This window comes from Durio zibethinus, chromosome 17 (genome assembly GCF_047325235.1).
Source record: "Durio zibethinus cultivar Kanyao isolate XHJ-2024 chromosome 17, ASM4732523v1, whole genome shotgun sequence".
NCBI lineage: Eukaryota > Viridiplantae > Streptophyta > Magnoliopsida > Malvales > Malvaceae > Durio > Durio zibethinus.
Window position 1 is genome coordinate 18,456,257 of NC_143178.1, and position 14,266 is coordinate 18,470,522.

At 34.2% G+C, this 14,266-nt stretch overlaps 1 protein-coding gene and 1 pseudogene across 1 annotated transcript; both read left to right on the forward strand.

The window, feature by feature from the left end:
* Positions 1-267: 267 nt before the first annotated feature.
* Positions 268-9,951, forward strand: LOC111289013 (homeobox protein knotted-1-like 6). The gene is made up of 5 exons (XM_022879899.2): positions 268-1,314; positions 2,016-2,138; positions 2,269-2,380; positions 9,423-9,661; positions 9,773-9,951. The coding sequence occupies exons 1-5, from the start codon at positions 1,003-1,005 to the stop codon at positions 9,929-9,931; spliced, it is 945 nt and encodes a 314-aa protein (XP_022735634.2). The 5' UTR covers positions 268-1,002; the 3' UTR covers positions 9,932-9,951.
* Positions 9,952-10,559: 608 nt separating this feature from the next.
* Positions 10,560-14,019, forward strand: LOC111289023 (uncharacterized; annotated as a pseudogene).
* The last annotated feature ends 247 nt before the right edge of the window (positions 14,020-14,266 follow it).

The window sequence follows — 14,266 nt, forward strand, 5'->3', positions numbered from 1 at the left end:
TCTAGCTTTAATTTTATCGTAAAAATAATAAAAAAAGCGACAACAATTAATATAAAAATAGAAAGTAGAAAGGTAAAGCTAAAGCAAAGTTGAATAGCCTGGCCATTAGTAATTATTTAATATATTATTATCAGTTAATAGTAATTGTTATTTTGTCTAATACTACCATTAATTTTTTTGAATACATTTTGTTTGGCTTTTAATTTTAATGTCGCTATTATAATTCTTAGAGCCCATCTGATGACACTCACAACGCGGTACGAAGTCATTCATCCCACGCTGAAACCGCATTTGGGTGGAAACGCCACTAACACTTTCAACTGCCAGTGCCATTTTGGCTACTCATTGAGGTTCCGATGAGGGAGAATGAAATCCTCACCTTAAATGTTGCACTATCAATCTTACGGTAACTACTGTTTTCATTACGGGGCTAGCATCATGGTGTAGAATAGGAGGTGAAGCAAACGCGATAAATAACAGCGTGGAGTAGCTTACGAAAGTATGGAAAGAAGAAACCGAGGGCCAGACGGGCAGTGCAGGTTCAGAGCTTCTCCTTGTTTGTACGCTAAAAATCTTAAAATCACGCTCTCCTAAGTGATTACTCTTTCTCTCCCCCGAGTACTTCTCCATTTCAATCATTGTAAGCAAATGGCCATTTAAAACCCACTGGAAATACACCTTTCACTTCCATTACTTAACACATTGATTATTCAAAACCAACATAATAATAATATCCCCTCTCTTTACTCTTTTATTGCTTTAATTCTCCGTTCTATATTTTCTTTTCTACTAGTAGCAGTTTTCTTTTCTTTCCTTTTCCCCGGTAGAAAAAGCTTGCCACTGTTCTTACTTCTTTAACTGCTACTTATTCTCTTTCCCACTAGCTCAGACTCTCTTTCTCTAAGCTAGAGAAAAGGATTCTTTGTAGACCCACATCTCTGATCTTTCTTTCTTTCTTCTTCATCATCGTCTTCCTTCTCGTTGTCTTAAAAGCAATCAACCATGGAGGAACTGTGCGGTTTCCATTCTTCGGCTACTACAGCTGCTTACTCCATGGAGACCCAAACGGAAAACGTATTAAGTCCTCCTGGAAAGCACCCAGGTTTTCCGTCTCAGGCTGTTGCTTTTCCGGAGCATGTGTTTGGGTCAGGGCAGTTGCTGTCTGGTTCGTCTGGGATATCAGATGCTGATTCAATGGTTGCGGAGATTCAAAGAGGTGGCTCTGAAGAAGAGGTTTCTAGTGCAATTAGGGCTAAGATTGCATCTCACTCTCTTTACCCTAAACTTCTTCAGGCCTACATAGATTGCCAGAAGGTATATTAATATATGTGTTTGGTTGTTAAGAAACTGGTGGATAATAACAGAAGGAAAAAGGCATAAAGAAAAGTGAAAAGAGAGAGAGAGAGAGAGAGAGAGAGAGAGAGAGAGAGAGAGAGAGAGGGAGAAAACCCCTCATTCATCTTAGCTGAAGCTGAGGAGACTCGAATTTAAACAAGGCAAAGTTGCGTTTACAAGGGGAAAAAGAAAAAAACGATGCTCGTTTGGCACATTTATGGTTACTTTTTGCATTAGATTCTACGATGATATACAATGAAGGAGGTTTCAGTGTACCTGAAGAGTCGTATATATATATATATATATATATGTAGCACTTGCATGTGCTCTTCTGGAACAATTGATTTCTCTTTTTTATGCCTCTTCTCAGCTCTGAACATCAACTTTCCCGCCGTCTTTCCTTTTTCTAGTCCTCTATTTTTTTTTCCTTGATTTGTTTTAATTTTATAGCTTGAATCTTGTATAATAATCTGGTTTGCAAAGACAAAGCTTATTCAACCCCACCCCCCTAGGCCTGCAAGATAAGAGAAAGAAAGAAGGGAAAGTGAAAGGGAAAAAAGGAAAAAGAAAGGGTTACACAGTTTTTTTTTTTTTTCAAATTTGTTTCACATATCTGTTGACTGTTGATTGTGGGGATTGAGCTAAGGAAGTCTTATTTTCATTTTAATAATTATGGTCAGGTGGGAGCACCGCCGGGGATAGCGAAAATGTTAGATGAAATCGGTGGAGAAAGCGACGTTAGCAAGAGAAGCGACATAGTTCCGAGTTGCTTGGGTGCCGATCCCGAGCTTGATCACTTCATGGTCTCTTTCCCTTTCATTCCTTTACTCTCAAAATACACCCCAAACCCTAATCAAACAAAACGTCCCTTTCTTTACTAACAAAATCCAGTTTTAGATAACTTTCTGTCTTTTATTTTTTGTTTGTTTGAAGGAAACTTATTGCGAAATGTTGGTGAAGTACAAATCAGATCTGTCAAAGCCATTTGATGAAGCTGCCACATTTCTCAACAGTATTAAAACGCAGCTTTCTCATCTCTGCAATGGTGATTAACTATTACTTACACAACTTTCATTTCAGCTTTCTCTCTCCTATTTTTTCTAGCATTATTAACCTCATCATCAGCATGGTCAATCGGTTTCATCATCATCATCATCATCTTCTTGTTCTTGTTCTTATTATTATTATCCTTTGAAGTGTGTTTCAGTTTTCGATTTTTCTATGCAGTTTGTTGTTTTTTGTGCCAGTGATTTTATTTATTTGTTTCTATATTCCTTCCATGTGTAAAAAGTCTGACTGCCTGATATTATATAGGCGCAATTTAGTAAAAACCTAGTGCATTTTAGCAACCTAATTAATCTCAAGGAATATTATATATATTAGTGGCGGCTTTCTTAGCTGAGGTGTTTTTTTTTTTTTTTTCGGGTGAATAAATGTTCCTAAATTTCTATTTTCTGTTGATAACCAGTTATAAGAAACCCAATTTTATCACATATATGACCTCCAATTTGCTTCTAATATGGCATAATATGCATAAGAAATGTCTTGCTTTTTTTTTTTTTTTTTTTGTAATTTAGTTTCAAGTTCAATTTATTATTCTAGTAGCCTTCCAAAAATAAACTTCTGTTAATATGCAATAATGTACTGTAACTTGCTTCTCTCCAATTCCAACAGTCAAGTTCACTACCATAGATTATGCAACAAATCATATCTATATGAGAGTTGCGAATTTTCCTAGATCTCATGACGCTTTTATGTTCCATTAGGGAACCACTCTCTTCATACTAATCTATTTTGTGTATCAAGGGCTTATTTTAATTAGGATTTTCTATTAAATTGTATTTATAGGTTCTTTTGAATCCTTGATTTGTTTAGTAAAACCATGAAATTAGTTTCTCCGTATTTTAAAAATTTTCACATTATGATACACATACGCCAAACACATACATGGTATTGGTTACTAGCAAATAGAGAAACAAGATTAACCATCATATATATCATTGTTCATTTTTCTAACATTAATTGTTATGATAATGGAAACTGGTTTTATATCAATAGCTATATTTTTCTCTAGATTTTATGTTACACAATACCTTCATCTGGTCTTGAAAGTGCATTCAAAGTTTGAGAATTCTATGTATTTGTGAATAATTTATGAAGCCATTTCTAAGTCTCTCCTTATTCTATAGTAAAATTTAAAAACAGTGTATAAGGCATTGTTTGGCTCTCAAAATGGAGTGTTTCTTAGTTAATTACTAAGGTGGGATAGGACAAACATGCTTTTCATAGATAAGTGTAGAGGAAATTACAAAATTATGTCCTTGAGAACACAACCCATACATATTTGTCTATAAGATAATAGTGGACATTAATGTAACAAAGTTCTCATCCATGGAAATAGCCGCAACCAGAGGCGGACCGTAGTAATAGTTTGAGGGGGCCTTGACGCCCCAAAATTTTTAAATTCTTTCAATATCTATGTTATAATAAAATGAAATGGCCCCCTCAAACTAAAATCATTAATTTTATTTATTTTTATGTGATTTTATAATTTAGTTTTATTCATTGAAATTAATATGTATTAAATCATATTATTATTTAGCTATTTATTCATCAACAAATCATTATCGACAAATTTTTAAAACTAAGAAATTTGTCACAAGCGTTAAATCACAGTAATATAAATTTAATAAAAGCCAAATTAACTTTCTAGTTTCTCAAATAAGATTGAAGGTTTCCAACAAGTATTAAACATATTTTTCTATGTTTTTTAATTGATTACAGTTTCATTTTTCCATATAATTCTTCACTTTTAATTCTATCTTAGATTTTTTTTTTTCTATCATGCAATATTTTTAACACAAAAGTTAAAATGAAACCACTTTATTTATAAGGTTAGAAAAAATCCTAACTTTTAATATTGAAGTTTCAAACTTTATTCTTTTAATTATGTAGTTTATTTTTCTTGTTTTGATAAAAAATATATATTGCTTAACAATTAATTTACTTAATACTTTTTTAAAAGAAAATCACTCACAATTGTAAGAAAGATTCACAATATTAAATAAAGTTATTTATTTAATGTATTATGTTTCTTTATATATTGCTTTATAGATTGATAAAATTTATAATTTTGAAAACATGTACATTTGGTTAGTATATTGCTTGCATGTATATATTAATAATATAATAAGATATATTCTATGAAAATTTTTTAGATTCAATATACTATCAGTTGGCTCCCTCGTAGAAGACTATCAAGATCCGCCACTGGCCGTAACCAAGTACTCATCCATTGAAGTGACCATAACCATCATTCTTTGCTTCTTATTTAGGTGCAATTTTGGTGGACCATCGTGAAATACAATCAAAAATAATCTGCATGTTTCTTATGGAATAGTTAGTAATCCATTGCTTTTGCAATGTGGGCACATGCATTTAGTTCTCTAGCTCCCACTTAGTTCATTTTTAAAGAACCTGTCATTAGAATGCAGCTCTTTTCATATTTGTAATGGCAGTGTCCTATAATGATGTCTGATTTTTGTTTAATAGTGTCCTACTAGTGCATGAGCTGCAGTACTATTTATATAGAAGCCTGGGCCTGCTAAATATTTCTTTGCACTTAAAAAGAATAGTTTCCAGCAGTTTCATGGGTATAAAGTAAAACCTGATCTGAAAGAAACTACCTTTTCTCTGTGATCATCCTCATCATCTATACAGATAGATGACTGATAGAATCTTGTAATGAACACGAGATATCAACAGACTCAAGTACCAATTTTGGGTTCCCAAAATATTGCTTTGTTGTGGGGTTTTGATCTAATCTTCAATTCATTGCTTTTAATTCTACTAGTTGCTGCTGATTTCCTACTTTTAAGACTATTTTTGTTACTAAATAACTATTGATTGATAGGCTTTTTACTTGGTACAGATAGACTGTGTCTCCAAAATGTTATTTTAGTAATACTTTTTTGTGGTCAAGGCGAAAATGGCACCCATATTGTATTGTCTCAAACTATTTTTAGCATCACTTAACGAGAAAGGTGCTTTATTGCATGCTGCTTTTAGTTGTGCGGCTTGGAGGTTATGGATTTAGTTTTAGTACGAGGATATTTAACGTGGAGAACTAGCAATAAATATATGTTAGAAGCAGGCATGCGTGAACCTAAAGTTCAAGTTTTGAAGGAGCACATTCTGGTGGAAGTATACAAGTGTGATTAGATCTTGAAGCTCATTGGCAGGCTTTATGTACTTTTTCAGTTAATTACATGATTAAGAGGTTCTTCGAGTTTTCTTTTACGACAATAGGATACCTTCACTACATACTTTTCCGCTGGATAGATACCACACTGTAGCAGCACATGTTCCTGTTTTAATACATAGAATAATTTAACTACTATATCAGAAGCGAGAGTTTGAAAGTGTAGAAACTTGTAAAATAGTATCTTAGTGTATGTATGCAAAATTTTTTTGTTATGAACATCTAGTCCTTTTGGTCAAGGTGATTAAATATTGTCTTATATATACATATTGCCATGATAATATAATTTATGAAGTTATAGAGTGTCTAAGGATTTCATTGATTTGCTTGCAAATTGGTAGTTGTCTTATATTATATATCTTTAGAAATCTCAATATGCATCTGTTTTAGATGTTCATTTGTTGTTATTTATGCTAAACGCATTTTTAAAATATTGCTTGACTTCCATATGATTGGTAGTACTTTTTTCTTAGTTTTCTTTTTGGTGGTTAAGGGGATATGTGGTAATCTCATCATCATAAGAAGTATTATAGATGGAGTGGATGAGTGTAGATAATTTGTTATAACTTTGTCACCTAACTCATTCAATTACTGTTGACGTCTCCTATGGCGCACTCAGATCATACCAATGGCTACATAATTTAGTTTTCTTTATTGCTTTTGTACATAGTCTAAAATAGTTAGTACCTGGCAACCAATGTTTCCCTTATTATCTTTAGGCCTTTTTATGCATTCCTGTTCATTATTTAAGTACAGGTTTCTCTAACACTCACAACCAAATAGGTATGTAAGAGCTAAAAACGGGTTTTGATTTATGACACTCCATTAGTTTCTTTTTAAACTAATCTGATTTGCTGTATGTTAGCTATTATGTGGCTTCTTAATTCCATTTCAGTAAGTAGTGATGTAAATCTTATCTATATCCAATAGGAAACCCGATCTTTTACCTGAATAGGGATGGGAATGGATATGGATATTACATTGTGGGTATAATGATGGAGATAAGTCTGATTTTAAATTTTTATTTGGGTATGGGGATGGTAACAAGTAATATAACACTCGTACCTTACCTGTACTCCATATATATTTAGTAAATTGATTTTTTATTGAATAATATAAATTATTATTTTGGATTATTTAGAATTAATATATTTTTTATTAAAATATATATTAATATATATTTATAAAAAAAATGACCTAAATATATAAGATAAAAATAAAAAAGATAAAAAGATAAATTTTAGTTTTTTTTTTTTAAAAAGGCTATGGGTATGTAGTTATCAATATCCATTAAATATTTGCAAGGAAGATAGATTTTAAATATCCATTGGAAAATGCTCTACATACCTCATATTCTACCCATTGACATCCCTATTAGCAAGTAACTAAACATAGTTCCCTTTTTCATCTGATCACATTTCTCATTTGTGGTTCTCTGTATTCTAATCATTGGTCTCACAGCACCAACTATACTGTTTCTTTTCGATTTAAAAATCAAAAGACTAATTGATAATAAATGGATGTATATATTGTGGTTAGATAAAGTTTGCAGTGAATTTGTGTCGTTTGGGATGTAATAATCCTAGTAAGGTTTACTTTGTAGTATTTATTGACAGCAGAGATGCATAAGCTTTTAAATTAATTTCTTGCCTTGTTAAGTTGCCTATATATTCTTTAATATAAATATTATTATCATCTTATATCTAAAGGGTGGAGCTTTAGAACTCCACAAACGGGTTTATATACTTGTCATGTGTCTAATGGTTATGAATAAGGAAACTAACAAGTTAATTGGACAATTTAATTAATGAAAATGTGACAAAGTGAAGTTTTGAAACTCGACTATCAGTGTATAGGATACTATTAGTATTAATTTTCTTTTATTTAATTTAGAGACAACAAAGGTCTAAAGATCTATGTCCAAAGAAGCAACTAGCCTTTAGCGGGAGTAAAGGATATAGATGAGGACTAAGTGGAATTTTACAATTATATCGGTGCTATAATATAGTTTTTGTGTATTTTTTAGACTATGATTAGGGTTGTAGACAGGTTTATCAATGTTCTCTTTCTTCAACTGCAACCATTATCAGGTTATGAACTAATTCCAAACCTAAAAATAAAAGTTGAAATTTGTGGTCATAAAATGGTCACAGCATGTGAAAGAGCTCTGGGGTCATGCGAGGATGCTTCCCATTCATGGATGTATTGAGATACATATATATATATATATATATATATATATATATATATATATATATATATACACTCTTTCATCCGTTTGCATTTAAGATTTCAGACATGAAACGACAGTAAGGTCATGTCTCATGTCCTGATTGGAGCTTAATTTGCAGGTGGTAAGATTCTCTCTTAACGATTCATCCAATTCTTGGCCGGATTTTATTTTTTAAAAATTTTGGAAGATTTCTGGATGAAGTTTTTTCTTGTAGGTTATTGGAAGATATTCCATTCATATGTTAGATTGTTTTTTCTTTATGCATATGTCAGTTAAACTATTCCTTTTTTTTTTATGCCATGCCTATTTTTATAAACTAAAATTAATTACTTGAGCAGTTTTCGCTGAAGATTATAGATTCAGCTAATTTGTTAGAAGGCTTTGCATTAATTTTTTTGGTGCTGAAAGACCAGAAATTTTGTAACTACTACTTAATACTAGAGCCTAGATAAGAGCATTCTGAAAGATTAAAGTGGTCATAAATGAGCGCTAGAGTCAGGAGTCTCCCCCGCAGTTACCGCTGCCAAGTGTAGCCAGCTTTCGAGCATTGAATCACTGTCAAAACCTGCATCGCTTCTTGTCTAGCTAATTCCGTGGGCTCATTCTGATCGCATGTGCCTAGAAAATTAACCCAACTTAAACCCAAGGAAACGACGTAGTAGTAGGAGCCCCTTCACCGGGAATAAGTATCCTTGACCTTTTTCCAAGGTTGAGGGAATTACTGAGTCTGCTGCATAAAAACACTATTTTGAAAAAATCAAGCTTTTTAATAACTTTAATTTTATAATAATGTTTTATTCTGTTCTTGCTGAACCGAGAACTGACTGAAAGAGTGTTTGACAGAAACTTTGAAATCCCAAAACCCAAAAGCAGTGCGTGCCTTGCGGGTTAGTACTGCACGGTGCACACGCACGCGGAGCTCCTATCTTTTCTTTCTTTTTTTGACTGTCGCAAAAGCTATGTGAACAACGCCACCCTAGCTCTGACTTGGATACGACGTAACGAACACTCCATTGTCTTTTTGTTTTTTTTTCTCCGGCAGTTTTACTTAGAAAATGAATGTGGATCCCTTACCTGCTAACTACAATTTGGTGAAGCATGGCTCAGAGTTACATTAAATCACATCTGGGAACATCGATGCTTGCCCTCCATGTGGTTTCTGTCTACTTCCCCATTTAGATTTGTCTTTTCCTAGAAAAAAATAATAAGAAAAGGAAAATAATAATGGCCAAAAAACATCAAGGTGGGCATCTTTCGACGGTCTGGTCTGGCCTGCCCTGTGAAATTGCATTTCATGTGGTAATTTTCTGTTTAGCGTGGCAGGATAACGGGGCTTAGCTAACATTTTGTTTGGGTTGGGGGAGGAGGGTTTAGGTGGCATGAATTGGAAACATGGTTTATAACTTAGTTCAAATGGATTGCTCAATGCTCACTTAGGCTGCATGAGTTATCAGTTCTTTTTTGCTATATTTACCATTGTATCTTGGAATGTTTTGCTGGAGAAATTAGAGTCTAGGTCCTATAGTTGTGCCCCTTGGCCGTAAACTTTCATCTGTTTGATCAATCCTGGTCTCATGAATATTGTCTTACTAGATGAAGCTGCGGGATCATCTGAAGAAGACTTGAGTGGAGGTGAGATGGAAGCACCGGAGGATTACCAGATAAATGAAGAGCGTGAATTTAAGGAGAAACTCTTACGGAAATATAGTGGTTATATTAGCACGCTTAAGCATGAATTTTCAAAAAAGAAAAAGAAAGGAAAACTACCTAAAGAAGCAAGGCAGATATTGCTTGACTGGTGGAATGTTCACTACAACTGGCCATATCCTACGGTAAACATGTCTCTAAATCACTACCTCTAGATCAGTGAATTTTTTTCATGCTCTTGATGAAATTAAATTACATTCTTTTGCGACTTACTTCAGTCAAATTTAATGACGCAGGAAGTGGACAAGGTTGGCCTTGCTGAAGCAACAGGGCTAGACCACAAACAGATAAACAACTGGTTTATAAATCAAAGAAAACGTCATTGGAAGCCATCGGAGAACATGCAAATTGCTGTTATGGACAGTTTATATGGGCCGTTTTTCATGAATGACTAAGGATTGCCTGTGTCTGTATATATTCTTGTTCCGGAACTTTGATGTCGAACGAAATGCTTATAATCATTATCAAAACGATTGAACAATTTGTTTATTCTGATGTATTATGTTTTGCTTGCGTAGATTCAGAGTCTAATTCTTGCCGCACCATGATGATATGCTGCCCCAGTTGTGTTCTGCATGGAACTTTTCCATGTGTGTCGCTACCACTGATTTTCATGCTCAAGCAAAACAATTTTGCATTCCATTGGATTGAAAATCATCTAAAAACAGTAGCAAATTAACTCATTAGAAAAATTTTCCGATCACAAATAATCACAAAACAGTACATTTTATCACCATACAATAGCCATTGAGGTATAACATTAAAACAATCATATTGCTTTGTTTAAATCTGTTGAATCAATTCTTAATTCATCGAAATTAGAATTGAATCAATACAATTTAATTTTGATAAATCTCAATTTATATAAACATAAATCAATCGAAACTCAAAAACAAAACGCTTTTGAAATCTGGTAACATTCTAAGCACAAAATCATTGATTTCACAAACAAATCAAGACTCTGATGTCAAGGGTATACTTGTCACAAAAACATACATTCCATAATAGAGTTGCACATCGAAAAATAAAAAAAGAAAGTCGAATCCTAACAAAGGATCTATTTGTTGTGAACAATATCATTGACATCGTACAATTTCAAACATGAATCTAGTTATACCTCAAGTTATGGATTGACAAAAAATCCAAAAACTCAACTTCCTTCGCTTGAATTTTGTACACAAAGGCTCGGTTGTCATATAACAAAACCGTCCAAGAGTCGATCTCTAACAGTAAATCTACACAGATGACTGATGCAGGCCCAAATCTATTCCAAAGCTACAATCCAAGTTCTTAAGCCATTTACTGATTATAGAGTTTAGTTAAAAACCTAGTCAAGTGTGGTTAGTTAAGAATATCAATATGTAATTAGCAGAGTGAACATTTTGATAAACAGAAATGGGTATATATGAGCATTGTACTAAGGCAAGGAATTTCAAAACAGAAAATTTCAATCCCTCTCGGTTACACCAACCCTCTCTTCTCTCTTTGTTCTCTTCCTCGTCTTCTTTCTACTATCATCTTTGATCTGTTGTCATCTAGATTTTTTGAGCTGCATCATTTGGTATCCGAACTCGATTTTGGCATGGAGATCGGTATGACAATGTGGTGGCAACAGCCGAGCCCCGAGGAGCAACGACGAATTGAGCCACGCCAATTGCTCGAGGAGTTGATGCCAACAATAGATGCTATATTTGATAAATATACAAAGAAACCCAATCCATCGGAGCCACTTCCAGCGGTTCATAAGCTTGTTAGCCAAGTCACCATTGAAGAATACTCGGTTAAAGATGAGTACACTAACCTCTAGGAAGAATCAATGAACCCAACCATGGTAGCCACCATTGATCCCGAGGAAGAATTGATGAACCCAAACATCGCAGCCACCTTTGACCAAGGAAGAATTGGTCCATCCAACCATGGTAACCACCATCGATCGTTCTCCCATATCTTCAACTGCTAATTTACCAACGGCCAATCTCCTTGATGAGAAAGGAAAGCTTCTGGAATCTGCTAGTAGCTCAATACAAATATGGAAAGAGGATGACTATATTAAGCAATCATCAACGAACATCTGGCATGCAAATTGTTCAGCCATGAAATTAGCATGCCCTTTTGCAAACTTTGAAGGGAAAGAGGTGAAGGGTAATGGATTTGCAGCTACTTGTTCACTCGTGAATGTAAATGGCTCTTCGGTCACAATTTTTGGGAATGGCGATTCAAGAAGAAATATTGTCGTCTGGATGGACCATAGAGCTGTGAAACAAACTGAAAAGATTAATTCTCGTAACCTACCAGTGTAACAATACTGTATTGGATCTGTTTCACCGGAGATGCAGCCATCAATGCTTTTATGGGTAAGAGAAAATTTGCAAAAGTCTTGGTTAATGGTATTTAGGCGGATGGACTTGAACGATTGGTTGCCATACAGATTAACTGGAGATGATACACAAAGTTTATGCACCATAGTAGGTAACTGGACATATTGTGGTCATGTGCACATATAACAGATGAATGAGAAAGATTCTCGAGCCATGGGAGCTTATGGATGGGATGATGAATTCTGGAAGGAGTGGGCTTAGGTGATCTAGTTGAGGGTTGTCATGCTAAGATTGGACGAAGTGCAGTTTTCCCTGGTCATTCTTTAGGTTTTGGGCTTACTTCTAATGCTGTAAAGGAATTGAATCTGCTAGTTAGAACATTTATGGTAACATGGTTGATTGATGTTCATGCTGGGGATGTAATGGTATTGGAAGGCATAATCGAGATAGATTCTGAACTTAAAGAGAATGATAATGAAGCTATATGCCATGGTATGGTGTTGGTCTATGGCACTTTTACTTGTCACATGGCATTATCACGGGACAAGCTGTGTATTCCTGGGTATAGGGACCATTTTGGTTAGGAATGGTACTTGAGTATTGGCTCACAAAAGGGGGCAGAGGGCTACTAGGGCATTATTGAATTAAATAATTGAAAACTATATTGCTTTTCCTCAATGTGCAAATCATGCTGCCTTTCAAAATACTTCCCTATTTTTGCTACTGAACAATATGTTAGAATCTATGACGTGTGAGATGCAATGTTCGTTTATTGCTACTTTGATCCAAGATGTACATGTCTTTCTTGACTACCGTGGAAAGAGGTCTCCCATTGTAGGTCCAAAAGCAAAAAGAGTAGTTTTTGGATTGACTCTCGACATTTGTAAAGAACGGTTGGCTCGTTTATACCCTGCCACAATGCATGCTCTTACATAGGTACACGTCAGAATACAAGCTCTTCTCTTAACATTTAGTAGGAGATTGAAATTGTTATGGGCAAAGACAAACCTTTGAAAGTTGTTGGAATTAAGGCATGGGAAGACCATTAGGGTGAGCAGCTATCTGGTTTCTTTCATTAATAATGAGTAGGTGTAATCTGAGGGTTCTCGCTGTGTCAAGCAACTAATCATCTATGGTGATGTTAGCCGCCGCGAGCCTATGACTGTTTTCTGGCCGTCTATTGCCCAAATCGTGACTGCATGCTCAATTAAAGGAATGTTTATTGGTCCTGTCACTATCCTTATTTGGCCTTTTGTCAAAAATGATCAGCCTAGATTTGAAACTTACTACTAGATTTCCTTGGCCATCAAGGACGAAGTACAGGATCTTGAGATGGCTGGTATCAATGTGATCCAAGTTGAAGAAGCCACTTTGAGGAATCTTCATTTCGTTCGTTTATGTTACAAACTCCCAGGTGGATTTATTAACCAATTGAGGGTAATGTGGCTCCAGAGAAATCTTTTCCTTTGAAAGATTGGTCTTGCTAATCGCTTTGACAAAAAATTGCTCCCTTCTATCAACGACCCTCACTCGGAGTTTGACTTAGAGGAGTCGGCTATAGTCGTTATAACAATTCCTCTAATACTATGTTTGAAGGTTTGATTGAATTTTTTGGTCATACTGGTGTAGGAAAGATAGTCCTTATTAAGAAATTTATTAACAAGGTCACTCAAGCTCCTGATGGTTTCTTAATGTAATTTGTTGGTGTTGGAAAACATATTTGAAAGATAATGACTTGCACCTGGAAAGGATTGTGAGTGGTGTTATTAAACAGGCAGACAGCAAGAGTGCTCTTGTATATGGTCAATTAGATAAGCTTTCTGGTACTATTGTTAGTGTTGGCTTTTTAAGTTTTATTATGGTTAAACTAGTTGAACACTTCAGTGGTGTTGAAAAAGCAAAGTCAATTTTGGCTGCAAATAGACAAAATGAGGATTTCTTTTCAAGAGATTCAACTTGGAAGTGCTTAGCTGAAATGGAGAAAAAAAAAATCCAAACTTTTATCCCTGAGGACAAGGATGTTTTGAAGGGGTATTGATGTAAGCCTAAATCTATTCCAGAGCTACAACCTAAGTTCTTAAGCTGTTTACTGATTATGAGTTTAGTTAAAAAGTTAGTTAATATTAGAGATTTTTAAAATAAAATATAAGAAATAATTCCACGTTAAAAAAAAAAAAGATAGATAATTAAGTTTATTCAAAATAGAGAGACAAGTTTGTTTAAAATGAATAGCTTCAATTGTTTAAAAATAAATAATTTTTGTCTATTCAAAATAGACAATCATATCTACAGAAAAGGACACTTATCTGTTTATAAAAGGCTTATATGATTTTCTAAAAACATATAGAAATAATTCTTAGAACTCTGCCTTTTTCTTCAAACTCTAGATTTCTTTTATAAAAGTTTTGTTAT

Coding starts and splice junctions, on each gene's coding strand:
- LOC111289013 (XM_022879899.2), top strand. CDS start 1,003: ATGGAGGAACTGTGCGGTTTCCATTCTTCGGCTACTACAGCTGCTTAC. Junction 2,139..2,268: donor CCGAGCTTGATCACTTCATG/GTCTCTTTCCCT, acceptor GTTTGTTTGAAG/GAAACTTATTGCGAAATGTT. Junction 9,662..9,772: donor ACAACTGGCCATATCCTACG/GTAAACATGTCT, acceptor TTAATGACGCAG/GAAGTGGACAAGGTTGGCCT.